Raw genomic sequence first — 23226 nt, 5'->3', positions numbered from 1 at the left:
CACTGAACCCTGTCAATCAATTATTGCCCAACTTGCAAGTCGACAGATGATTCACTCCGAGTTCCTGGAATTTCTTTTGAGATCGTAGAATCTGTCCATCCAGGACGTACATAACTCACCCTGGCGCACCGAAACTTGAACACTGTCAATTCATGTTTATTGTTTTGGATCTGCTAGGGCTCGGTGGCTTTTTTGCTATGCAGAACGGCTGAGCCGGATATGAAGACCTCGTTCCTTTCTCTCCTGGCCCTCGTGGCCAGTTCAGCCGCGACTCCCGCTGCCCGAGGTAATATCAGAGATATTTCGACACAGCATGTGGGTTCGACAAAGCCCTGCAAAAACACCCCTACTTCGCGCCATTGCTGGGGAAAGTATAACATCGACACAAACTACTACACCACGACGCCCGACTCAGGCCGGACCGTCGAATACTGGTTGTCAGTTGAGGAGGGTACCTGCAATCAGGATGGATACGTTCGTCCGTGCATGACGTTCAACGGAACGATGCCAGGCCCTCCAATTGTCGCCAACTGGGGCGACAAGCTTGTCGTTCATGTTACCAACAACCTGAAATCAAATGGCACCGCCGTCCACTGGCACGGTGCCCGACTACACCATAGCAATGAGTGGGATGGAGTCCCAGGAGTCACTCAGTGCCCCATTGCACCAGGGGAGTCGCTCACGTACGAATATCGGGTGACTCAGTACGGCTCATCCTGGTACCATAGTCACTTCTCGCTGCAGAGCACAGAAGGTCTGTTTGGCCCACTGATCTTCCACGGCCCGGCCACTGCCAACTATGATGAAGACCTCGGTCCCATCTTCCTGCTAGACTGGTCGCACATCGCGACTTTTACGGCCTGGGAGGCGAAGCAGAAGTGGGGGATCACGCACTCGCAAACGACCACACTGATCAACGGAATCAATACATTCGACTGCTCCGCATCATCGGACCCCAATTGCGTGGGCGGTGGGAAGAAGTTTGAGGCTGTCTTCAAGCCTGGCAAGAAATACCGCCTGCGTCTGATCAACGCCGCGATGGATAGCCAGTGGCGGTTCAGTATCGATGGCCATAAGCTCCAAGTGATCGCAAATGATTTCGTCCCGATTGATCCCTACGAGACCGACAGTGTCCTCATAAACGTGGGCCAGCGGTACGACGTGATCGTGGAAGCCAACGCTACGCCTGGAGACTACTGGCTGCGTGGTGGATGGGTGAAGTCATGTCAGGGCGTGGCCAACGAGCACCCTGATTCCGCCACGGGCATTATTCGATACGACCCCTCCAGCAGCAGCGATCCAACTAGCACGACCACGATTGAGGCGCCAAAGTCTTGTGATGACGAGCCCCAGACCAACCTCGTTCCTCACTTGAAACTGGACGTGGGAACCATCGCCGACACAACGGTCGAGGATATCAATGTGCGACTGACCAACGCGGCGGTGTTTCAGTGGACCATCAACTCCAGCAGTCTTGTTCTCGACTGGAATGAGCCCACCCTGAAGCGTGTCTTTGACAACGCATCAATATTTCCCACACCCTACAACGTGGTCGAGGTTGATGTAAGCACTCCATCCTCTTGGTACTACGTCTATCGCCTAATCCCATCCTAGAAGAAAAATCCCCACGAAGACGAATGGGCGGTCCTCGTTATCGAGAACAAGGCGGCCGCGTTCTTTGGCGGGTATGTACCTCATTTTTGTTGCAGGCGCTTCGATCTTCTAATGTCGTCCTAGTATTGCGCACCCTATTCATTTCCACGGACATGACTTTTGGATCGTGGCTCAGGAAAAGACACCATGGGACGGAACAACGGCGTCGTTCCAGACTATCAACCCGCCGCGTAGAGACACTGCTATGCTCCCTCCACACGGCTACCTGGCCCTCGCGTTCCAGCTCGATAACCCCGGGGCTTGGCTCGTCCACTGTCACATCGCCTGGCACGCTAGCATGGGCCTGGCCCTTGAGTTTGTTGAAAGCCAGGATTCAATCTCCATCAAAAAGATTCACCGGAAGGCTTTCGATAAAACATGCAAGAACTGGTCGCAGTGGTCCGAAGGCGCGCCATACCCGCAGGATGACTCTGGAATTTGATATGCGTCTGGCCCAGCGCCAGATACCTTTGTGTATTCTGGATGAGAAGATTTGTAGATTCAGCCATGCAGGGAAGTTTTATTGTACCTGTATCATCTGTCCGGAGGCAAACAATTCCACCAATATCTTGGTTCCATAGAAAAATAGAAAGCTTCAAGTCAATTGCGCTCAAAAAGTTCGTTCCCATGATACCAGTCCTTCTTCCACCGGGGGATTCTGATTCTTCCAGCAAACGCAGTACAAAAGAAAGTCAAAGACGATTGCATACACATGTTATGTCCAAAAAAAAAAAAAAAAATAGATCTAACATATCTCTGTGTTGCATCAAGATTCATTTCACTGCCCCATTCTCTCCTCTCCACTACTGCGGTAAAGGTACACTCCAGCATTCCACCGTAGCTACTGTCCTTTCTTCATTGACGCTCGGTTGTCCAAGCACATACATTTTCTGGAGATCCGCGTACTTGCCCCCAACCTGAATGATAAGCCGTGTATTCTGGGTTGCAGAAGACCCAATGCCGTCTTCCTCAATGTAGAACGGCGACCCGTCGCTGGCATGCCCGTACGCATATACCCACGGCAGCTGCGAGGTTGTGCCGTTATCGTTAATTAGAATTGGAGCGGCAAGGCCACCCTCAATTGTGGCATTGAATCCTGGGCCGTAAATCGTGCCACCGGTGATGGGTTCGACCACGCGGGCGCCACCCCCGAGCAAAGGGATGGGAGCGAGAGCCCCGCCTAGATTGACTGTGGCGCTGAAGAGGTATGTAGAGACAAGAGGCCCGACTTGCGGAGGAGAGGTTGTACCAGACATCGTGATTGCGTGAGAGGCTTTAGTATCGTCGGAGGATGCGTGAAAGGAGTGGGAGGTTGGACAAAGCGAATCAACCGATAGAGGCAGAGAAAAGGCCGGCTCGAGTGGATGATATGCATTGAATATTTCTATACGTGGGGCTTATCCTGGTTTTCTTACAAGTATGTATGGACAAGATCCGACCCCGAACTTGTTCTCTTATACTTCCGATTACCCCATTTGGAAGCAAAAGTCGCCGAACAATCGCCTTCTTCGTAGGCCTCTTTTTTTCTATTTCCATATGGAGGTCCTGGTCCCAAAACGCAAGTCTTAGCAACTAGGATCTCAGTTTCTACCCAAAATGCCCCCAAGAGCGCGGCTAGCCGTGGTCCCCGCCACATTCCAGCCGACAAGACTCTCTACTTCTATAAAAATTTCGACACCCCACATCCTTTCACTTCATAGTGACACATTCTCCCCCAGAGCCTTGCTCAATCCTCCTCCACCTCATCAGCCATCATTCTGTCAAACCGCCGCCATGTCCACTATGCCGGCAAGTTATGGCCACAGCGAGGCCTGCTGTAATATCCCGCCTGTGGTATCCACGGGATACGTGCCAAAGGGATCGTATGAGGCGCTCGGCGGAATGAAGAATTGTAAGTGAAAGTGCGTCATGTGTCATGGATAGACCTGATTTAGTGGGACTTTTGCTCGTCCAGACATCGCTGGCCCAGAGGATGCGACCAAAGGCATCATCGCTGTGTTCGACATTTTCGGATACTTTCCTCAGACCCTGCAAGGAGCCGATATTCTTGCCACCAGCGACAATAACCAGAAGTACAAGGTCTTTGTTCCTGATTGGTTTAATGGCCGACCGTGCCCGCCTGAATGGTATGTGCATCACGACTTGCGGGCCACGCAATAATTACTAACGGAAGAGGATAGGTACCCCCCGGATACCGAGCAGAAGCAAAAGGATCTAGGCGAGTGGTTTGGCAAGAACATGCCGCAAGACGCTGCGGCGAAGCTGCCGGATTACGTCGGTGCGTTGGAAGCTGCATACCCGTCGATTACCTCGTGGGGGCTTATCGGGGTGAGTCCAGTTCTCTCCGAGTAATTAAAGTCTAATCTGGATGCACTGACTTGGTATCGACAGTACTGCTGGGGAGGAAAGGTTGCCGAGCTGGTGACGTCTAGCAGTTCGAATCCGTTCAAGATTGCTGCGGCCGTCCATCCCGCGATGGTTGACCCCTCCGGCGCGGAGAGGATCTCGGTTCCGTACATCATGCTTGCGGCAGGGGAGGACCCGAAGGAGGCGGTCCAAGACTTTGAAAGCAAGCTTACTGTCCCCCACCATGTCGAGACCTTCGAAGACCAGGTCCATGGCTGGATGGCTGCACGGGCTGATCTATCGGATTCTCGTGTGCGGGAGGAATACATCCGGGGATATAAGAGTGTGCTTCGATTTTTCGGGAAGCACTGGGTGTAGAGTATATGCGATGGTAGAATGTGGATTGAGTTATTCTGTAGACGAAAGGGTGCCCTACGAAACATACAGAATTCAAACATCTTTCACTATTGACTGTAGAACATCCATACCCGGTGCAAATACATTGGTCTAGAAAGCCGGGATTCTATATGGTCCAGTCTGGGCTATCATACCCACCAAAGGATAAAAGTTGTCTCTAATGATACTCGTTCATTCATGATGGCGATGCTATGCACTTCAAAATTCTTGGAATCTTATTCAAGCAGCTTTAAATCATCCACCACTACTCAGACGCCAACACGGCCATCTAGAGTCACAATCCACCTAGTTTGGACTTCAACATCAACCAGACATAAGCCAGCCCTGTCTTGCAAACCGCCCACATAACCCCAAGCCCGGTCAGCCCAATCATCCGATTCAGCAACAAAAGTCTCTTGGCATACAGAACAGCTTCACGATCCCTCTGCTCCTGGGTGATTTCGCCGCTCCAGACTCTGTCCATTTGCAGGCAATGTCTGGCTGCTTGTTCGGAAGCCTTTCCCAGGTGGGACCGGAACCCTGCAAAGGCATCGCCAACAAGGACAAGACGGCCATCATAAAAGGTGGAAGCCGTGGCTTCAATCTCGCCTACCTTCGTGACGAATGGCTGAGGTGTAAGGCTGACGACCTCGGCCAGCGGCGATGTCATCTGCGGCAGATACCGCTCAACCTGCTTCGCCCAGACGGCTGGGCTGACAAGACCCTGTGGGACTGTGTTTTTATGATGCTTGCCATTGATGTCTGTGAAGATGGCTGTCATCTCGGGAGACCCAGTCGGTACAACGTAGTACCAGACCCAGTTAATGAGGCGCTTTCCGGGTTCTACGTTGCCGCCTTCCGTTGGGATGATATAGCTGGGCTTGTTAGCAACGGAGTCGGGGAATGGGAGTCTAAAGCAGGAGGAATGACTTACCTGATAAAGTACGTCCCCTTCAGCAGCGTGAAGTTCAGTCTGTTTGTGAAATAATCCACCGTTTCCTGCGACAATAGACGCTCAGGGACCGTCCCCCGCCAGGCAATATACCCAGCATAGTCCTCCCTTGTCGGCACCTGCAAGATCTTGCGCACAGTCGAGTGTACTCCGTCTGCGGCAAGGACCATTTCCGCACTGACACTGCCTTCCTCCCCGCTGACCACGTCCAGATAATGCACTTGCACGACCCCTTTTTCCCGGTCGTAGTGCAGCCCCGTCGCTCGCTTTCCGGGCATATACTGCACTTTTCCATCCGCCGGTTTCGGAGCCGGTGGCTCGGGAACCGCATCCGACTTCATTCCGTCAAAGTTCGCCCGCAGGATGAGGTAGAGACATCCCCAATTACTCATGTTGTGGTCCCATACGGTGTTGATCACCCGGAGCCGCTTGCGCCACGCAGCACTGAGGAATCGGGTTGGAATGGCAGCTGGCCGGCCCGTGGCATCGTATTTTTTGAGGAGGGCCACAACGCTGGGCCCGATCGAGACTCCAGACTCATGGCTGTGTCTGTCCTTGGAGGGATCCTGCTCCATCACAATCACATCGCAGCCTTTACGCTTGAGTTGCAGGCCTTGCAGGAGGCCTGACACGGAGCCGCCGACCTGGAGGGATATCTGTTATACGGCGAGTCTAGCATCGGGCGGACAGGAATACGTACAATTATCGCCGATCTGGGGGGCGCCATGGTTCGCTGGCTGAGGGATAGTGTCTATGATATTGGGAAGAGAAGGTTAGATAGTAATATGCGTATGCCAGCGGTGGGCATCGGAATCTATATATCAAACGTCTTAGTCGATAGTATCGGTTGTTAGTGTGATGAAAGAAGAGTCTGGCTTCGCATTGTTGAACTGCCAAGGGCGCTGTAGCTATAGTTGAGTTCTCCTTTGACCTGGCTAGCCATCATTTTAGATCCGACAAGGCATCCCCATTCGCAATATTCGAATTCGGCGTAATAACCTTGACCCTTTCCCCCGTACCGTCAAGGACCAATCGGAATAAAGCCTAAATAAACTGTGACTGCCGAAGTGAAAAGAGGAATTCCACCGACTCAGATGTAAGCACTGATGCCGAGGCTATGCTTGAGATAGTCAATAGCTACGTGCGCAAATGCCAACTACATGGGCCTTTAAAACTGTGATACCTTGTAGCTTTGGTATTGCATAGTCCCGATATGTTGTGTGCTCAAGAGCTCTCATTCATACATCCTCCCCATGCAGACGCATGCAAAGCACCCAGTATCCACTCCTCTTTCGTGTCAAACATATCTAGGTTCATCATAGTTTATCGGTTACATCATAAAAGACTATTTAGCAAGTCCTCAACTTCCTCGATCGTCGCTCGCAGCTCTCTCACTTGGCCCCTCACTGTCTTGTGTAGCCGTCCATTAATCAGGCCTGCCATCAGTCCTTCGTCCAGCAACTGCGTCCTGTCTCTTCTATTCCTATTGGGGGTGATGTTTTCATCGGTAGATGTCTCAATTGTCACTCTCCCATCGGACGGCAAACCAAGGGCCCCCTCGATGCTTCCTAGTGCGTCAAGCAACATCGACACAGCTTTCTTTGTCCGCGTTGCCGCTTCACAGCCACCACAAAAACAAGTCTGTTGCAGTTGACCTAGCCGGAGCCCTTGGTATGCATGGATGTCCTCCATGAAGAGCCCCGCGGCTCCGCCATCGTCGTGCAGAGAATGTGTGTTGGGCAAATTGCCCAGAGATTGTTGCATGTATTTAAATATGAGCGAGTATATACGCGTCAGAATCATGTAGCACGAGAGTGTGAGGAGCTTCGTCGGCATATCCATTTGGACCCGTGCGCTTGTGGATGGGAGGTGACATTGGCTGGAAAGGACCGCATGAAAGCGCTGGCAGAGGAAGAGCGCATCTCCGATGGGATAGTTGTCCAATTCACCTCCATATTCGTGTAGCTGGCTCTCGTAACGGGACATAATCGGCAGCAGGCTGGCTAAACCGATCAATGGCCCACCTGGTCTCTGGGCCGGTTCCATAACGGCCAAGTCTCCTCCCAAATCAGTGTTTATTGTGTCTTGTGGCGTTCGGAGCAGGTTCCCGACGCCGAGGAAGGCCTCCATATCAGCGCAGAAGTCGTCAGGGTAACTGGAGGAGGGTGGAGATGCAAACACCAGTGCCGAGTCGAGGAAGCCGTCGTGATCCCATACACCGGTCATGGTCGATTCGTCTTGTGTACTGTCGACAGAAGCTGTCTTTTCTTCTAACTGCCACCTCAGCCTCGGGGTGCCAGAAGACACTGGTGTATCCCCAGCAACAGAGCTCTCACGGGACACCGAGGTGGACAATGAAAATGCACTCATTCCCGGTAAGGACTGCGCGAATTTTGTCTTGCTCTTCCGAGGCATGACTTGCTGGTTGTCCGCTGTCTTCTTCTGGCGGCCTGTACGAAGCCGTTGACTGAAGACGCATGGCCTGGGCTCCTTTGACTTGGAGCATCGTTGACAGGGCCCAGTGGGGTCGGTTTTTGACAGCGGGACACATCGCAGCTTCTGAGATCGGCAGCGATCGCACGATGTACGTAGCCCCATGAGGTTGTCATTGGTGCCGAGGGTGGTGTCCATGGTGCTTCACGGACAAGCAGTGGATTCGATATTGACATCGACTCCTGATCTTCTGATGTGGATCGGGTTGGTTGTCGTGTCTCTCCAAGGTCCCGCACAGCATATATAGCGTCAGTCTCCGATAATACACCCGCAGGGCCGATATCTATTAATAGTATTCCTTTAACCGGTCGAGTGCAGTGGCGAAGACCGCTCGTAATCTGGAGCACGATCCTGGAAACCCTCATTTGAAAAGCCACGCGGTTGTTTCATGGATAATCAATCGCACCTACACGTGCATGATCTCGTCCATGCCAAAGCTGACCGTGTCGTTTCTGAGGCGTTAGCGGCCAGGATGCTTATCCCTGTTGTCTTCGGTCACGTGAGGGAAAGGTCCTCGTATACGCGACTATCAGGCACTTGTTACAGCTGAGCGTAGTCAACCATGCCGAGCTACCACCCCACATATGCTGAGCACAGTTTAGGAATTTAGGCCCTTCAAAAGTCCCTGTACCAAGAGTTTTTAAAAGAGTATGTGTATAGCCCTGTAAAGCAGCTATATAGAAGCTCTGTGTCCAGTAGGGTCTAGTAGGGTTCTGGTAGGGTTCCTTGGGTGCTTTTAGAGGCTCTATATAAGGAGGTCTTGAAAATCTACGCGGGTACTTTTGAAAGAATGAAATATAGTTGATCATAATCTAGAAATTAAGCCATTCTCTTAATTAAGGCGAGTTTCTCCATGAATCAGATCAAGTGCTTTTTTAGCTCTGTTCGGAACCACGGCGAGGCGCTGGTCTTCATGAACCACGGTCAATTACTAGCTCTTTCAGTCATACCCAGTCGAATAATTCAAAACTAGACTCTTTGAAGAGGGAAGTGTGAAATTAGTGTAATTATCTCTCGCACTACAGTTGAGAAGAAAGAAAAAACTTACTTATAATTAACTTAAATCTCTGATACTTCGAGGTTATCAATAGACTATCTATTTGCTATAGCCTTACTCGATATTCAACTATGTATTAGTGCTATCAAAGAAAACCGTCTGTAACTTGTATGAAGCTGAAAATAATATCTAGATAAGAAAAATATCTAGCCTTCAACCAATAAACTTATTGCATTGATTTCTTTACTTGTTTAATTAATAAAAAAAGAGAAAAACATACAACGGCAGGGATTCGCATGTGGTCACCCACCATACTACATACTGTCGTAAAGAATACCACTCGGCCACAAAAGATATCTAGAAACTTCTAAGCTCTATGGGTACCATTTGCGGCTTGAGTGCAGCTGGGTGGATGAGAAACACTGTTTTCTTTCACATGTAAGATTAGACCATATATAATTATTTTCTACAAAGAGTTGAAGTTCGTTAACATAACCCTTATAAGATATATCAAATTTATATCTTATATATAATATTACAGAAAGAAAACATACTACAATGAAACAGTTAAAAGTGCCCCGACAAGGCTAGCGGAGCAGATATATAGGAGACATGTGCCGTATCTCGCACCTAGATACCTAATGTAGCTACAGCTCTAAGTACCCCTCACCGAGATCCTAGTTTAAGTGGCTTCTAAATGATCCAGCGTTATCCAGTCCAGGGTACGTAAGGCTCTTGGTATATTGCGACCACCCAAGCGCGAACGTGTACCATGGAACCAAGATGAACACGTTGTTCAGTAGATAGGGCATCCAAAATCCTTTCAACTTTGCTCCCCCAGCTTCACAGAAGACTTGGCGCGTAGGCGCTCGCCATACCGATAGAACAGAAGGGGCCCTGGAACGAATGCAAGTGCAAGTAGCCCTAGCAATGTATTCCCCCACCCGTAATCCAGGCTATGATACATGGGGGGGCCCGCGAGTGGCAAGAAGGTACTCGAAATGTAACGTAGAAGATTATTGGCGCCGAGAGCGGAGGCAGCCGCCTGGGACCCAAAAACATCGACTAGGTATAGTTGCGCGGGCATCTAGACAATCGGCTTATCAGCATTAACGCGATTGGTGGGGCCCTGTCAAAACCTACAATCACGAAAAAAGCCCCAAACCCCATGAAGACTGTGCCAATGATAGGCACGATCCAATGAACCTTGTAGTATGCCGTCCAGCCGTAGATGATCAAGCCAAGCCCGACAAAAGGACTGAACCAAATCATTAGGAGCAGTCGGTATTCTGGTCGAGCCTGTTGCACCCCATCAGTTTTCATGCGTGCCGCTTGGACCCGCCCATTCAGAACGTTGAAGAGGAGCATGCTAGCGACCAATGCAATACCTAGGCCTAGGTAGACGAGTCCGGATATGGACGTACTGAAGCCGTATTGACCCTCGAACACGCTAGGAAAGGTCGTAAAGAGAAGGAACATCACTCCAAACACCAATGCCACGTAGAGGGATATGACGAATAGAATGGGCGATTGAAAAAGGAGCATAGTCGGTCGGATCAGGACCTGAACGAGGACCTGACTTGGTAAGAGTGAAGTATTCGCATGCTTGGAACGTAAATTCAGTTGGCCAGTAGTAGCACGCAGGTGGGCAGCTTTGCGCTCCAAAATGACCTTGGGGTGTGTTTCGCGCATGACGATTAGTGCCATGACTCCGGCCACTCCTCCCAGGATAGCTAGCAGCCAGAACGTCCAACGCCAGCCTGGCCCTGCCGCGACAAAGCCCCCAATTACTGGGCCGAGAACCTAGGCGACATCTTAGCCAATGCTTGTGAGGGATTGAAAGCCTGGGGCGATTAGTGACTTACTGGTCCCGCCAGCGGCCCCATACTAAATAGCGCCATGGCCACGGCTCGTTTCTGGAAGGTCGTAATGTCCGCAATCGTCCCTCCGCCAAGAGACATCGGGGTACCGCCAGCGCAGCCGGAGAGGAAACGAAAGACGAGAAACTGCGCTAGGCTCCGGCTTAGCGCATTGCCAAGGATGAAGGCCACAAACATGACATTGGCTCCGTGGTAAATGGGCACACGCCCGTAAATTTCGCTAAGGGGTGATATGAACATGGGTCCAATAGCAATACCCAGCACATACAGTGTGACAGCGAGGGTACTGGCAACATTGGAAGCGATGTTCAAGTCGGCTTCGATTTCCTTGATCCCTGGGGCACACATTGTGGGCGCCATGTTCCTACAGAGTACTTAGCTAAAGCGCAGCCACAGAGTTGCATCGACCAAAGCCTACGTGATTAGAGCCAGAATAGAGATGATGACCACATGCGCCCACCTCTTAGACTTTGACCAGTTGCGAGGGTTGGTGGGGTCGTCATCCCCGTCCCAGTCAACAAATTCGGTCTCTGGAAGAACACTGTCTTCCATGCTGCCTTTCTCTAGTTGTCTTGGTGTCATGCTGGTGCTGTCGTAGGTGTGGATGGCCGAGAGAATGAATAGGAACGAAGCCAAACAAGGTGTAAATCCTTCTCCCGCTAATAATGGCCTTCGATGCTTTTAATATAGATAAATGTGTCCGGAGATAGGACAATAGGCGATTGGATCTTTCTGCAAGATAGGAGGGTCGGACATGTCGCGGAAGAGACATCCTCTCCTCCGCGGTATGCTTTGCCAACCCCCAAAGTATAGGAGCGGAGGGTCGGAGGGTCGGATCGGACGATCGCAGGAGATCCATGGATCTGCCGAGTGGGCCACAATACGAACGAGGGCCGTGTGTTCAGACTGAGTCTAGGGAAATTTCACAGGGAACGCGAGAAAAGAAGACCTTCCCCAAAGTGGTAAGCATCATCATGAAGTTTTTGCATTTGCCTAAGAGAGAAACATCACGAGAGAGATGCGCTACGACGGAATAGGCGGGCTGAATGCCTCAGGCAGCACACTCGGATATCAGGCACACCATCTCCGTTTCTCCTCAAATGGTTCAATCATCCAGACGTAAAGTCATTCCCTCTCCACTCTACCATTAAAATGTGCCGCGACATGGATTCCTCCCAGTCCGCACAGATAAGTGACACTACAACTCCATCGCAGCCGCTTTCCAACCCTAATCGGCGAAGGGAAAAGCCCCAGCTGTCGTGTAATCCGTGCAGGCGTCGAAAGTAAGCCCTCTACCACATCCTTCGTATAGCATGTGGCACTAAACCCCTTCCAGGTCACGATGTGACCGCAAGAGGCCATGCACTTTATGTTCTATACGCGGTCAAACATGTACATTCTCAGAGAACAGTTCAACTGTCGCCGGTCCATCAAGGACAGCTCCGACAGCGCCATCAAACACTCATGATCGTTTAGTCCAATTAGAACGTCTCGTCATGTTCGTCATGTCTAATTCGGCTGCGGTTGCTAACATGCAAGCCAACACGGATGTACGACACTTGGCGCCAACTCCGACAGATACAATGCCGGAGGATACCCCCATAGATGAGCGTTCAGAGTGTGGCAGCATGAAACTCAGTGCATCGGAATCTCGCTACATTGGCGGGGACCACTGGGTTGCCATTTTAGAAGACATAGCCGATCTCAAAGATCATGTGGATCGAGAAGAACAATTACGGCTGGCAGAGCATCCTGGTCAGATCGCGGATGATCCCGAGGATAATAATGGTGACTCAAGTTCTCCGGATCGAGATGGCGCGTTCCTCTTGTATGGACGTTGCCGCCCGACAACTCGAGAGGATATTCTGTCTGCGCTCCCTCCGAGATACGCAGTCGATCGCTATATCTCCCGCTACTTTAACTACCTGGATCTCGTCTCAGCCGGTAAGTCCCGTCCACGGTTTTTACCTGGTGTTAATTGATGGCTCATATACTTCGGTCACATTCAGCCGCTGTCCATGGACCCGTTTTCTTGCGAGAGGCAAGTACCAGAGCTTGATCCTATCATCCTACGCTTTGAGGATCCAGTACTGATAGGCCGTAGTACGAGGCCTTCTGGGCCGACCCCTCAGCCGTCCCGATCACATGGGTCGGGTTGCTTTTCAGCATGATATGTCTGGCATGTCTGGCATCAAATCAGCCTGATAACGCCGACACTGAGATACTATCCTTGCAGATTGATCTCTACCGCGAAAAGACCGTTCAATGTTTGATCATGGGCGAATATACGAAATCGGGTCCATATGTACTGGAAACCGTCATCAATTATATCTATGCGGAATTCGGTGTTTGTATCGATGCGAAGAGAGACATGTGGTACCTCCTCGCTATGGAAGTCAATCTTGCGATGCGCACGGGTTATCACCGTGATCCTAGCCACTTTCCCGGAATCTCACCTTTCCAGGGTGAAATGCGGCGGCGAGTCTGGGCAACTGTGCTCATGAGCGATATCATGATTTCGAACCAAATGGGGATGCCGCGGATGATCTCGGATTGGAAGTGTGATACTGCTGAGCCAAGGAATTTGAATGATGCCGATTTTGATGAAGACACCAAGGAACTGCCACCTCCACGACCAGAGACCGAGCTTACAACCGCTCTGGGGATTATCGCTCGCAGACGGATGTTGAAGGCCCTCGGTATCATTGCAGATCTCACAAGCAGGGTCAAGCCTTGCTCATACGAAGAGGTTATGCAGGTGGATCGAATCCTGCATGATGCCGCTGCTAGCATCCCGGCACCTCTCAAGTGGAAGTCGATGGCGGCCAGTGTGACTGACTGGCCACAGGTCATTATCGCTCGTTTATTCATCAGGCACATGCTCTACAAAGGCCAGATCATGCTACACCGGCGATTCTTGAGCGTGCAGTCTTCATCCGGCAAGCAGGACGGCTTTGATTACTCGCGGCAAGCATGCATTGATGCATCGATGGGCACTCTTGAGCTTCAGAATGTGCTTGACGAGGAAACTTGCGCCGGAGGTCAACTGCACGAGATGCGATGGCGAGTCACCTCGGTGATGAATCATCAATTTCTTACGGCAGCAATGATCCTATGCTCCTTGCTGCATAATGGACGAACTATGGAGAGGAACGATGAAATTCGACGTGCGCTTCAACGCGCCAGAGGGATCTGGATGCGTAGAAGCTCCACTTCGAAAGAAGCGAAGCGAGCTGCAGACACTGTTGGTATTGTCCTTTCTAGGGTTGGGGGTGGTGGGAGAAGCGATCCCAACATTGATGCAGATGCGGGCGATAGCCTGACTGTACCTGACGCGAGCGGCGACTTCAGTTGGGTGCCAGATAATCCTATACCGGGAAATATGGGTTTCCATGACCGTGGGTCTTACACCTATATTGGCATACCTAGCTGACGATTAGTAGCTTGCCAGTTTATTATGCCAGGAATTTTAGGAGATATTATTCCACCGGTTCTAGAGGATCAGCATATTAATTACAGTGGCTATAGTACTGGCCCTACCAATGACTGGATGTTCGATCACTGGGAAAATCCTGAAGGGATATACCGCAGTTGACGCTACGCTGTATGGATGTCGGTCAGCCAGCTTAACAGATGTTTTAGGGGCGAAGGTGCATGCCTATTGATAATTTTGACTCAATGAATGATACACGTGCAGTGCACTATGTGTACCAAACCTGGTCATTGAATATATATGGAATTCTTCCCGGCTTACTCACAATATTAACTCTACTAAGATGCTTCGGCAGCTTGGGATCGTGAAGTAGCTCGCAATAGTGGTATACTGCCAACCTTGGAGGATATTTTGAGACTACCCCGTGCCCACACTATGTGCCTTGGCAAATTTTGGTAGCATAATGGTCAATCTGGTCAATGAATACATTTTTCTTCCATTCGCATCCAGGGTACGGAGATGATCATGAGCGTTGGCTTCGGTGGCTACTGTGAATTTCTTAAGCCTATTAGACGAATACAAGATTGCTCCGAACTTGCCTCACGGTCCGATAGTCCGAATTCTTGTCAGAGCTTTTTCTTCATTCGGCAAGCATAGTTCCGCCGGCAAGCATAGTTCCGCCGAATAACCCTGGCTAGGCATAGGCAACGCTGTTTTGTCCGGTGGAAATCATTTGCTGAGAATTAGCCACAGCCCCTAGCTCGGACTGGTGCTCTAGCCTAGTCGGCGCATTCGGAATTGTTCTGTTGTAGCTGATATGCCTCTCCGAATGTCCATTGACTATGCAGTACTATCGCTGCCAGGCTCGCTTCGCAACCTGATGCTATATACCAGACAACATTACCCCCGGGATAGTCATCCGAATACTTAATCGCACAAGCAAAATCACAGTTTATTTACGCGCCTTCTTCAGACTTTGGGGTTAGGAATCCGTCAATTCTTTCGTGCGACCAAGCCTAGTCACAACTCCTCTGAACCAACCTGACCCTGAATAATTATTTCACCAAGACCTTTTGGTTCAGATCCACAATGATGGTCGAGCCCATTGCAGTTATTGGATCTGGGTGTCGCTTCCCTGGAGAGTCTGACACGCCTTCCAAGCTGTGGTCACTTATCCGAGACCCTCACGACCTGTCGAAGAAACCACCCCTTTCCCGGTTCGATATCGACACTTTCTATCACCCTGTTGGCACACACCACGGGACCACAAACGCGACGAAGTCCTATTGGCTTGAGGACTCTGATCGAACAGATGTCAGCAAATTTGATGCTGGATTCTTCAATATTCAGCCAAGCGAAGTAGACGCCATGGACCCCCAGCAACGCCTACTGATGGAGGTTGTGTACGATAGTCTGTGTGCTGCTGGACAGCCCATGGAAAAGCTGCGGGGATCCGATACGGCGGTATATGTGGGCATGATGTCTGATGATTGGAGCACAATGCTCACCCGAGACTGGGAGACCTTGCCCAGATACACTGCTACGGGACTGGAGCGCGGTATCATGGCCAACCGTCTCTCATACTTCTTCGGTTGGCATGGCCCAAGTATGACGATCGACACAGCTTGCTCTAGCAGCCTGGTAGCATTGGACCTGGCGGTGCAGATGCTCCGAAGTGGAAAGTCAAAGGTGGCTGTAGCCGCAGGGACGAATTTGATCCTGAGCCCCGGTAGGCCATTATCTCTGTTGACAAGTTCCAAGTGAGCCCTACTAATACTTGCTAGCGATGTACATCTCTGAGAGCAATCTTGGCATGCTCTCACCCAATGGCCGTTGTGCCATGTGGGACTCTGCTGCAGATGGGTATGCCCGTGGTGAAGGTGTTGCCGCTGTGATGGTCAAAACGCTCTCGCAGGCACTCGCGGATAATGACCCAATTGAGTGTATCATACGCGAGACTGCGGTCAATCAGGATGGTCGCACCCCCGGCCTGACAATGCCCAGCAACCTTGCCCAAGCCGCCTTGATTCGCGAATGCTATGCTCGAGCTGGGCTGGACCCTGTGCGCAAATTGCAAGACCGTCCCCAATTCTTCCACGCCCACGGTACAGGAACACAAGCAGGTGATCCACAAGAGGCTGAAGCTATATCAAGTTCTCTGTTCCCCACAGGGTCTCTTGCCGCGCAAAAGGCACCGAAATTGCGTGTCGGCTCTATCAAGACGGTGATCGGCCACACAGAAGGAACCGCAGGATTGGCCAGTCTTATTGGTACGTCAATGGCGCTGCAGCGTAGGGTTATGCCGCCAAATCTGCATTTCCAGAACCCAAGCTCCAAGGTGATGCCATTCTTCGACCATCTGGACATTCCGACTACTGCCATTCCATGGGAAGTGGCTGATGGTCAGGTCCGCAGGGCCAGTGTAAATAGGTATGAGCTCTAGTGCTTTCTTATGTACACATTCTCTTTAAACTGAGGCTTTATGGCTGAATGCTGACTACTCACTATTGCAGTTTTGGTTTCGGGGGTACCAACGCCCATTGTATCCTAGAGGAGTATATCCCCTCCACAAAGAAGTCTGCCTTCTTACAGACCGACGTCCTTTTCACCCCACTGTTGTTTTCCGCGGCATCCGAGTCATCGCTTAAGGAACTGATCTCGCAACACCTCTCTCTTATTCGTGCTAACCCAGAGATCGATCTGCGGGACCTAGCGTACACGCTACAGCACCGTCGGTCAACTCTCGCCTATCGCAAGTTTGTTCCCGCGGCCACCGTCCAGCAAGCGATCGAAGCGCTTGAAAACATCGACGATGATGGCCTCAACACTCGATATGCCCACCTATCTCGACCAGCCAAGATACTTGGGATATTTACCGGCCAGGGCGCCCAATGGCCACGAATGGGGGCACGCCTTATCGAGACATCCACGTTTGCCAAATGCCGTATTGCTGAGCTGGACGAAGCCCTCCAAACCCTTCCAAATCTAGCAGATCGTCCGACTTGGAACATTCATGATCAGCTACTCGCGGGAAAGGATACCTCGCGCATAACCGAGGCCGCCTTATCTCAGCCACTATGTTCGGCGGTGCAGATCGTCCTAGTGGACATCTTACGAGCCGCAGGCATCACTTTCACGGCGGTTGTTGGCCATTCCTCGGGTGAGATTGGTGCCGCCTATGCTGCAGGGCTTATCTCAGAACGCGATGCTATTCGAATTGCCTACTTCCGTGGGGTCCATGCGAAGCTAGCGGCGAGCCCCAGTCCCCACAGTCCACGTGGTGCTATGATAGCCGTTGGTACCTCACCAGACGAGGCAGAGGCATTCTGCACCGAGCATTATCTGGGCCGGCTGCAAGTTGCAGCAGTGAACTCCAGCTCCAGTGTGACACTGAGTGGCGATGAAGACGCTGTTGACGAGGCAGAACAACTCTACAAGCCCATGGGTGTATTTGCGCGAAAGCTCAAGGTCGATACAGCATACCACAGTATGCACATGGCGACCTGTGCAGAACCATACCTCACCTCCCTGGATGGCTGTGAGATTCGGGCCATTCAGCCACCAGCGAACGTCACGACGACATGGTATTCGAGTGTGTTCGAGGGCCAGCCTATGACATCAGATCGACTGACGAATCAGTACTGGGTGGACAATATGTGCAATGCAGTATTGTTTTCTGGTGGGCTCGAACGTGCTGTGGGAGACAGTGGCCCTTTCGATCTCGCCATTGAGGTGGGACCGCATCCAGCTCTGAAAGGCCCAGCCATTGCCACAGTCGACGCAGAGAGCAACTTGCCTTATACCGGCTTGCTTTCTCGAGGTCAAGATGATGTTTATCACCTCAGTGATGCACTGGGCTTTATATGGGCTCATATGGGCTCTGACAGCGTGCAATTTACTGCTGTGGAACAGTTGCTATCGGGGAAAACGGAGGCCAACACTGTCCTGAAAGACCTACCCCCTTATCCTTTCGAGCACCAGCGGGATTACTGGCATAACAGCCGGCTAGGAAATCAATTCAAGAGCCGAAAAGCTCATCAGCTTCCCAACGCAGTGCTCGGCACACCCTGCTTTGAAGCGACTACCCCGGGAGAGTACCAGTGGCGCAACATGCTTCAACCCGGTGAGGTGCCCTGGCTCAATGGTCACGGCCTCCAAGGCCAGACTGTGTTCCCAGCTATGGGATATGCTAGCATGGCCGTAGAAGCCATCAACGCTGTTATCTTGGACTCTAAGCCGGATTCAACAATACGGGTGTTGAAACTAAGAGACCTGGATATTCCTCGCGCGATTGTCTTCAATGACGATTCATCAACAGTTGAGATGATTTTCAGTATGTCCTCAGTCAATTCATCCGATACTCAGGTGGCTGCCGAGTGGACGTGCTACTCTGTGGAGGGATCTGGGAGCGTGGTTCTCAATGCGAGAGGCCTCGTCAGCGCACAGTTGGCCAAGCCTGAGCCTAGCACCCTCCCTCTCGTGAATGAAGATTCATTCAATCTGGTTCCTGTTGGGGTGGATCACTTCTACTCGAATCTATCCCGCGTGGGCTACAACTACTCGCCACCGTTTCAGGGAGTCCATAACATCCGTCGCAAGCCAGGGTACAGCACTGGTAATCTATACGATCAGTCCGAATTGGCATGGGAAGATCGTCTCATTCTTCACCCCGGTATGCTTGACTCGGCCTTACAAACGGTTTTTGCGGCCTGGTCGTACCCGGGCGATACGCAACTGTGGTCGCTGCATGTGCCTGTGTCAATCGCCGCCATTACGGTTAACCCGTACTTCACCACTCTAAGCGCAGGAGACAAGCAGAATATGATGCGCTTTGAAACGTTCATCCGTTCTAAGCAAGATTCCAAGGTTGTATCTGATATTTACCTGCAAACCGCCGATGGTTTGAACACGTTCGTGCAGTTTGAAGGGGCCACTCTCGTGCCTTTCTCCCCTGCAAATCCCAAGACCGACATACCCATGTTCTCACGCTTTGAGTACGCATCGGCCTTCCCTGACGGCCAGCTGGCGGGGAATGGGGAGACACTGTCAAACTATGAAGTGCAACTATACAAAGATGTCGACCGTGTTGCGTACTGGTTTGCACGAAATGCCTCGCTCTCAATCCCGCCCGCGGAGCGGGGGGATCTCCTGCCCCACTTCCAAAAGTACCTTGCCTGGTGTGACCGAATGGTCGATATGGTCACCCATGGTGGGGTTACCAAAGTCCCTGCGTCATGCAATACTGACTCGAGGGAAGACATCGGCCATATTCTGGAGCGCTACGAGAACCGCAAGGATGTCCGCTTCGTGCAGGTCGTTGGCGACAACTTGCTTTCTGTTATCAAGGCAGGATCTTCCATGCTGGAGCATATGAATCAAGACGGTCTTCTTCGTGCGTTTTACGAAGAGGGCGCCATTTGCTCTGGTCCGACTGGCCGCTGGCTCGCTCGCATCCTCCGTCAAATCTCGCACCGTTACCCCGGGTTAAACATCTTCGAAGTCGGTGCCGGTACTGGGGCCACGACCTCCGCTGTGTTAGACACACTCGAAAGACGCTACGCCTCGTATACTTTCACCGACATTTCCAGTGGCTTCTTTATTGCAGCCGAAGAGCGATTCTCGGAGCATGCCGGTCGTATGCTCTTCAAGACTTTCAACATGGAACAACAGCCAGATGGCCAGGGTTTTGATGAAGGCACTTATGACGTTGTCGTAGCGGTCAATGTCCTCCATGTCTCCGCAGATATGGAAGCATCGCTATCCAATGTCCGTCGGCTGCTGAAGCCTGGTGGTTTCCTTGTCGTTGCGGAGCTCACTTCAACTGACCTGTTATTCAGTGGCATGACAGTAGGCACGCTTCCTGGGTGGTGGATCGGCGCGGAGACGGGACGTCCATGGGGACCGTTACTGACCCTCACACAATGGGATACTGCGCTAAAGGGCTCCGGATTCGCGGGAATTGACACCGTCTCCCCGGATATCAGTGCCTCACTGCCAATGAGTGTCTTTGTTTCGCAAGCAGTCGATGACCGAGTCACTCTGCTTCGGAACCCTCTATCCGTGGAGTCACACCCCCCTGGTGTCCGAACCGATGCCCTGGCCATCATTGGAGGAATAACGTGGCCAGTGTATGCGCTGGCTCAACAGGTATCAGATATTATAGCCAAGCGGTTTCACGAGAAGCGGCATTTCACCACAGTCGAGGAGTTTGCACAATCCGACATGGCCCACGTCGCTGCCACAAGCGGGGGTGTTAGTATTCTCTCTCTTGCGGATTTGGACCACCCATACCTGGAAATCTTGACAGCCGACAAGTTTGAGGCGGTCAAAGCATGCGCAGCCTGTGCAGGTACTCTGGTCTGGGTAACAAGTGGTGCACAGGAGGATAGCCCTTACAGCGCAATGATGACAGGCATTGCTCGCACAATAAAAACTGAAAATCCGAGTTTGAATATCCAGATGTTTGATCTGGATCCTGCTGTGCAGAGAGGTATCTATGCCAACACGGCACCTGAGTTAGCTGAAACTCTACTTGGTCAAGTGGCACTGTCCAGCTGGGGAACAGATTTTTTGCTGTGGACATTGGAGCCGGAGGTGATTGTTCGCAACGGAAGACAGCTCATTCCTCGATTGCTTCCAGATAGCGAGAAGAACAATCGATATAACTCCCAGCGGCGAGCTATTTTCACAAGCGCACGTCCGGCCAAAGAGCCCCTACGGCTGGCAGGAGTGAATCATGACGCCCTAGAATTATGTCTTGTATCACCACTGGTGCAAAACCCGGTCCCGACAACTGATTATTGCACAATACGCATCACGCACTCGCTGCTGCAGAGTGTAGCTATTAAAGCTGCCGGCTTTTTCCGCCTGTGTGCTGCTGTTGATATTGATAGCAATGAGACTGTGTTGGCTCTATCGAACTCCAATGACTCCGTGGTCAAGGTTCCGAATCAATGCTGCATTCCCTTCAGGGGACCCTCGATACCATCGACTCTTGTTTCCCTCGCCGCGAGCCTCATTGCCACGCAGATCCTCAACTTTACTCAAGAGGGAGGCACGCTTCTTATTAATGATCCCGACCGTCATCTTCAAATGGCCCTTCGGAGCAAGGCACAGCTCAAGAATGTGAACGCCGTCTTTACGACTTGCGATCTAAGTCAGCAAGGTTCCTCCTCCATGTTCCTCCATCCAAGCTTTCCGCGGCACGCCATACAGTCTATTATTCCACGATCCACGGCTGTGTTCGTCAACTTCTCCCGTAGCTCTTCGGACACAGTTCGAGATGCAATCCTCCCGTGCCTGCCGGCTGGTTGTCTTCGCATCGACGGGGAAGCACTGTTGAGCAACGAGGTTAACGGCACCGTCGCCCCAGAGTTTATAAGCCAGGTGGGGCGGCAATTTCAACAAGCCTATGGTGATATTAAATCGACTCCATCCGTGCAGTGCATTCCCCTCGATGCTGTGTCTAGCCACAAAGTAGTTGGTGGTCCACTTGCTGTCGTTGACTGGACAGCTAAGGACTGTGTGTCGGCAAGGGTACAACCCATTGACTCGGGTACTCTTTTCCGCGGTGACAAGACGTATCTCTTTGTCGGCATGGCCGGTGAACTCGGTCAATCTTTGGCCGGGTGGATGATCGCACATGGCGCGCAGTACATTGTACTGACCAGTCGCACGCCAAAGGTGCATCCCAAATTCGTGGACGAAATGAGGATCCGATATGGAGCCGTGGTAAAAGCCGTCCCGCTGGACATCACTTCTCCAGAGTCTCTGCGCTCAGTCCACGCTGCTATGAACGCCTCGTTGCCTCCCATCGCCGGTGTGATCAACGGTGCCATGATCCTTGATGATGAGCTCTTCGCCAACATGTCCCACGAGCAGTTCACTCGAGTTACAAAGCCCAAGGTCGTCGGTACACTTCTGCTCGACGAACTATTCTATGACGACACCTCGCTTGATTTCTTCGTCGTTGCTTCTAGTATTGCCTCTGTAATCGGCTGGAGTGGACAGAGCAATTACTCCGCCGCAAACGAGTTCATGACCTCCCTGGTCAATAAGAGACGCAAGCGTGGCGTCGCAGCATCTGTGGTGAACATCCCAGCTGTTGTGGGCGTGGGCTATGCGGCGCACTCAGACACCTTCAGCTTCGATTACTTCCAGTCCCTCGGATATATCAACATTGGGGAGGAAGACCTCTATATCCTTTTTGCGGAGGCGATCCTCTCTGGTCATCCGGGGCCATTATCCGATGGCAAGGCACAGGTTTCCATGGGCGTGAACTATATCCCCGCTGGGCTCTATGTGAAAGAGGCACACCGTCGCGATGTCAAGTTCAACCATTTTATTCTGCGGGAAGAATCCGGCTCCGAAGCACAAACGGTGAAGGCCGGCGAGCGGGTTCGGGTACAGCTACAGAGCGCCAGTGGTCCTGATGAAGTGTACACCATCATTCGCGACGCATTGGCTATGTATTTCGGACGCTTGTTGCGGATGACTGAGGATCAGAAGCTAGATGAGTCGGTGGGCCTAGTCGACCAAGGTGTCGACTCTCTCGTCGCGGTTGATATTCGTGCATGGTTCCTCAAGGAACTCGATGTGGATGTTCCCACACTGAAGATCATGGGTGGTGCATCTATTGCGGACTTAGTCAAATTTGCTGTTGAGAACATGCCTCGGTCCTCAGAAGGTAACAGTGTGGAAAGCCCTGTCGGGCCAGTCGGAAAGGAGAGGTCTTCCCCGTTCCCAGCTCAGCGGGAAGAAGTCCTGCTTCGACCTCGTTCGGAGAGGGCACCGACCACCTCCACGCCTCTTTCGTCGGGGAGCCCGATCTTCACGCCTGCTCAGGTCACCACTCCATCGACCTCTGAAATCGACTCGGGCCGCACATCTCCGCCGCGGGATTATTTCGACAAGGCTCCCACCGTATCGGAGAAACCAGTGGTCATTGATGGGCTGGGGTCGGAAGTTTAGAAAATGAAGATTGCTTGGGAGGATCCAAATTGTCATCATAGTCATTTGAAGGGTAAGAACAGGGATTTTGTTGACAAGATGGTTGGCCGTTCAGCTAGCATTTTAG

General features: G+C 51.7%; 7 protein-coding genes across 7 annotated transcripts; 3 read left to right on the top strand and 4 right to left on the bottom strand.

Annotated features, from left to right (window-relative positions):
• Positions 1-219: 219 nt before the first annotated feature.
• Positions 220-2095, top strand: BDW47DRAFT_121693 (Cupredoxin; the record flags this gene model as incomplete). Its single annotated transcript, XM_024815682.1, has 3 exons — positions 220-1563; positions 1615-1685; positions 1738-2095. 3 exons carry the CDS (start codon positions 220-222, stop codon positions 2093-2095), a joined length of 1773 nt encoding a protein of 590 aa, XP_024676604.1.
• Positions 2096-2456: 361 nt separating this feature from the next.
• BDW47DRAFT_121692 (uncharacterized protein) lies at positions 2457-2909 on the bottom strand (the record flags this gene model as incomplete). Its single annotated transcript, XM_024815681.1, has 1 exon — positions 2457-2909. The coding sequence occupies one exon, from the start codon at positions 2907-2909 to the stop codon at positions 2457-2459; it is 453 nt and encodes a 150-aa protein (XP_024676603.1).
• A 517-nt stretch (positions 2910-3426) lies between these two features.
• BDW47DRAFT_121691 (dienelactone hydrolase family protein) lies at positions 3427-4377 on the top strand (the record flags this gene model as incomplete). Its single annotated transcript, XM_024815680.1, has 4 exons — positions 3427-3544; positions 3608-3779; positions 3834-3981; positions 4045-4377. 4 exons carry the CDS (start codon positions 3427-3429, stop codon positions 4375-4377), a joined length of 771 nt encoding a protein of 256 aa, XP_024676602.1.
• Positions 4378-4660: 283 nt separating this feature from the next.
• Positions 4661-6074, bottom strand: BDW47DRAFT_121690 (uncharacterized protein; the record flags this gene model as incomplete). The annotated part of the gene is made up of 4 exons (XM_024815679.1): positions 4661-4684; positions 4754-5270; positions 5330-5991; positions 6048-6074. 4 exons carry the CDS (start codon positions 6072-6074, stop codon positions 4661-4663), a joined length of 1230 nt encoding a protein of 409 aa, XP_024676601.1.
• A 449-nt stretch (positions 6075-6523) lies between these two features.
• On the bottom strand, positions 6524-8211 carry BDW47DRAFT_97450 (Zn(II)2Cys6 transcription factor domain-containing protein). Its single transcript, XM_024820428.1, has one exon. It carries the CDS (start codon positions 7976-7978, stop codon positions 6683-6685), a length of 1296 nt encoding a protein of 431 aa, XP_024676600.1. The 5' UTR covers positions 7979-8211; the 3' UTR covers positions 6524-6682.
• Positions 8212-9453: 1242 nt separating this feature from the next.
• On the bottom strand, positions 9454-11671 carry BDW47DRAFT_97449 (MFS transporter). The gene is made up of 4 exons (XM_024820427.1): positions 11136-11671; positions 10703-11081; positions 9981-10640; positions 9454-9924 (listed from the first exon to the last, which is right to left on the bottom strand). Exons 1-4 carry the CDS (start codon positions 11297-11299, stop codon positions 9661-9663), a joined length of 1467 nt encoding a protein of 488 aa, XP_024676599.1. The 5' UTR covers positions 11300-11671; the 3' UTR covers positions 9454-9660.
• Positions 11672-12222: 551 nt separating this feature from the next.
• On the top strand, positions 12223-23120 carry BDW47DRAFT_121687 (uncharacterized protein; the record flags this gene model as incomplete). The annotated part of the gene is made up of 7 exons (XM_024815678.1): positions 12223-12661; positions 12727-12743; positions 12822-13793; positions 15312-15879; positions 15935-16255; positions 16322-16580; positions 16664-23120. The coding sequence occupies 7 exons, from the start codon at positions 12223-12225 to the stop codon at positions 23118-23120; spliced, it is 9033 nt and encodes a 3010-aa protein (XP_024676598.1).
• Positions 23121-23226: the final 106 nt, after the last annotated feature.

Source organism: Aspergillus candidus (assembly GCF_002847045.1).
Source record: "Aspergillus candidus strain CBS 102.13 unplaced genomic scaffold BDW47scaffold_1, whole genome shotgun sequence".
NCBI classification, from domain to species: Eukaryota; Fungi; Ascomycota; class Eurotiomycetes; order Eurotiales; family Aspergillaceae; genus Aspergillus; species Aspergillus candidus.
This window is presented reverse-complemented; position numbering and strand designations above follow the sequence as displayed.

Excerpts from the sequence above, each read along its gene's own strand:
- BDW47DRAFT_97450 (XM_024820428.1), bottom strand. The coding sequence starts at position 7,978 with ATGGACACCACCCTCGGCACCAATGACAACCTCATGGGGCTACGTACA.
- BDW47DRAFT_97449 (XM_024820427.1), bottom strand. The coding sequence starts at position 11,299 with ATGACACCAAGACAACTAGAGAAAGGCAGCATGGAAGACAGTGTTCTT. Across the intron at positions 11,082-11,135 it reads TCTATTCTGGCTCTAATCAC|GAACATGGCGCCCACAATGT; the intron begins GTAGGCTTTGGT and ends AGTACTCTGTAG. Across the intron at positions 9,925-9,980 it reads TTGGGGCTTTTTTCGTGATT|ATGCCCGCGCAACTATACCT; the intron begins GTAGGTTTTGAC and ends CCGATTGTCTAG.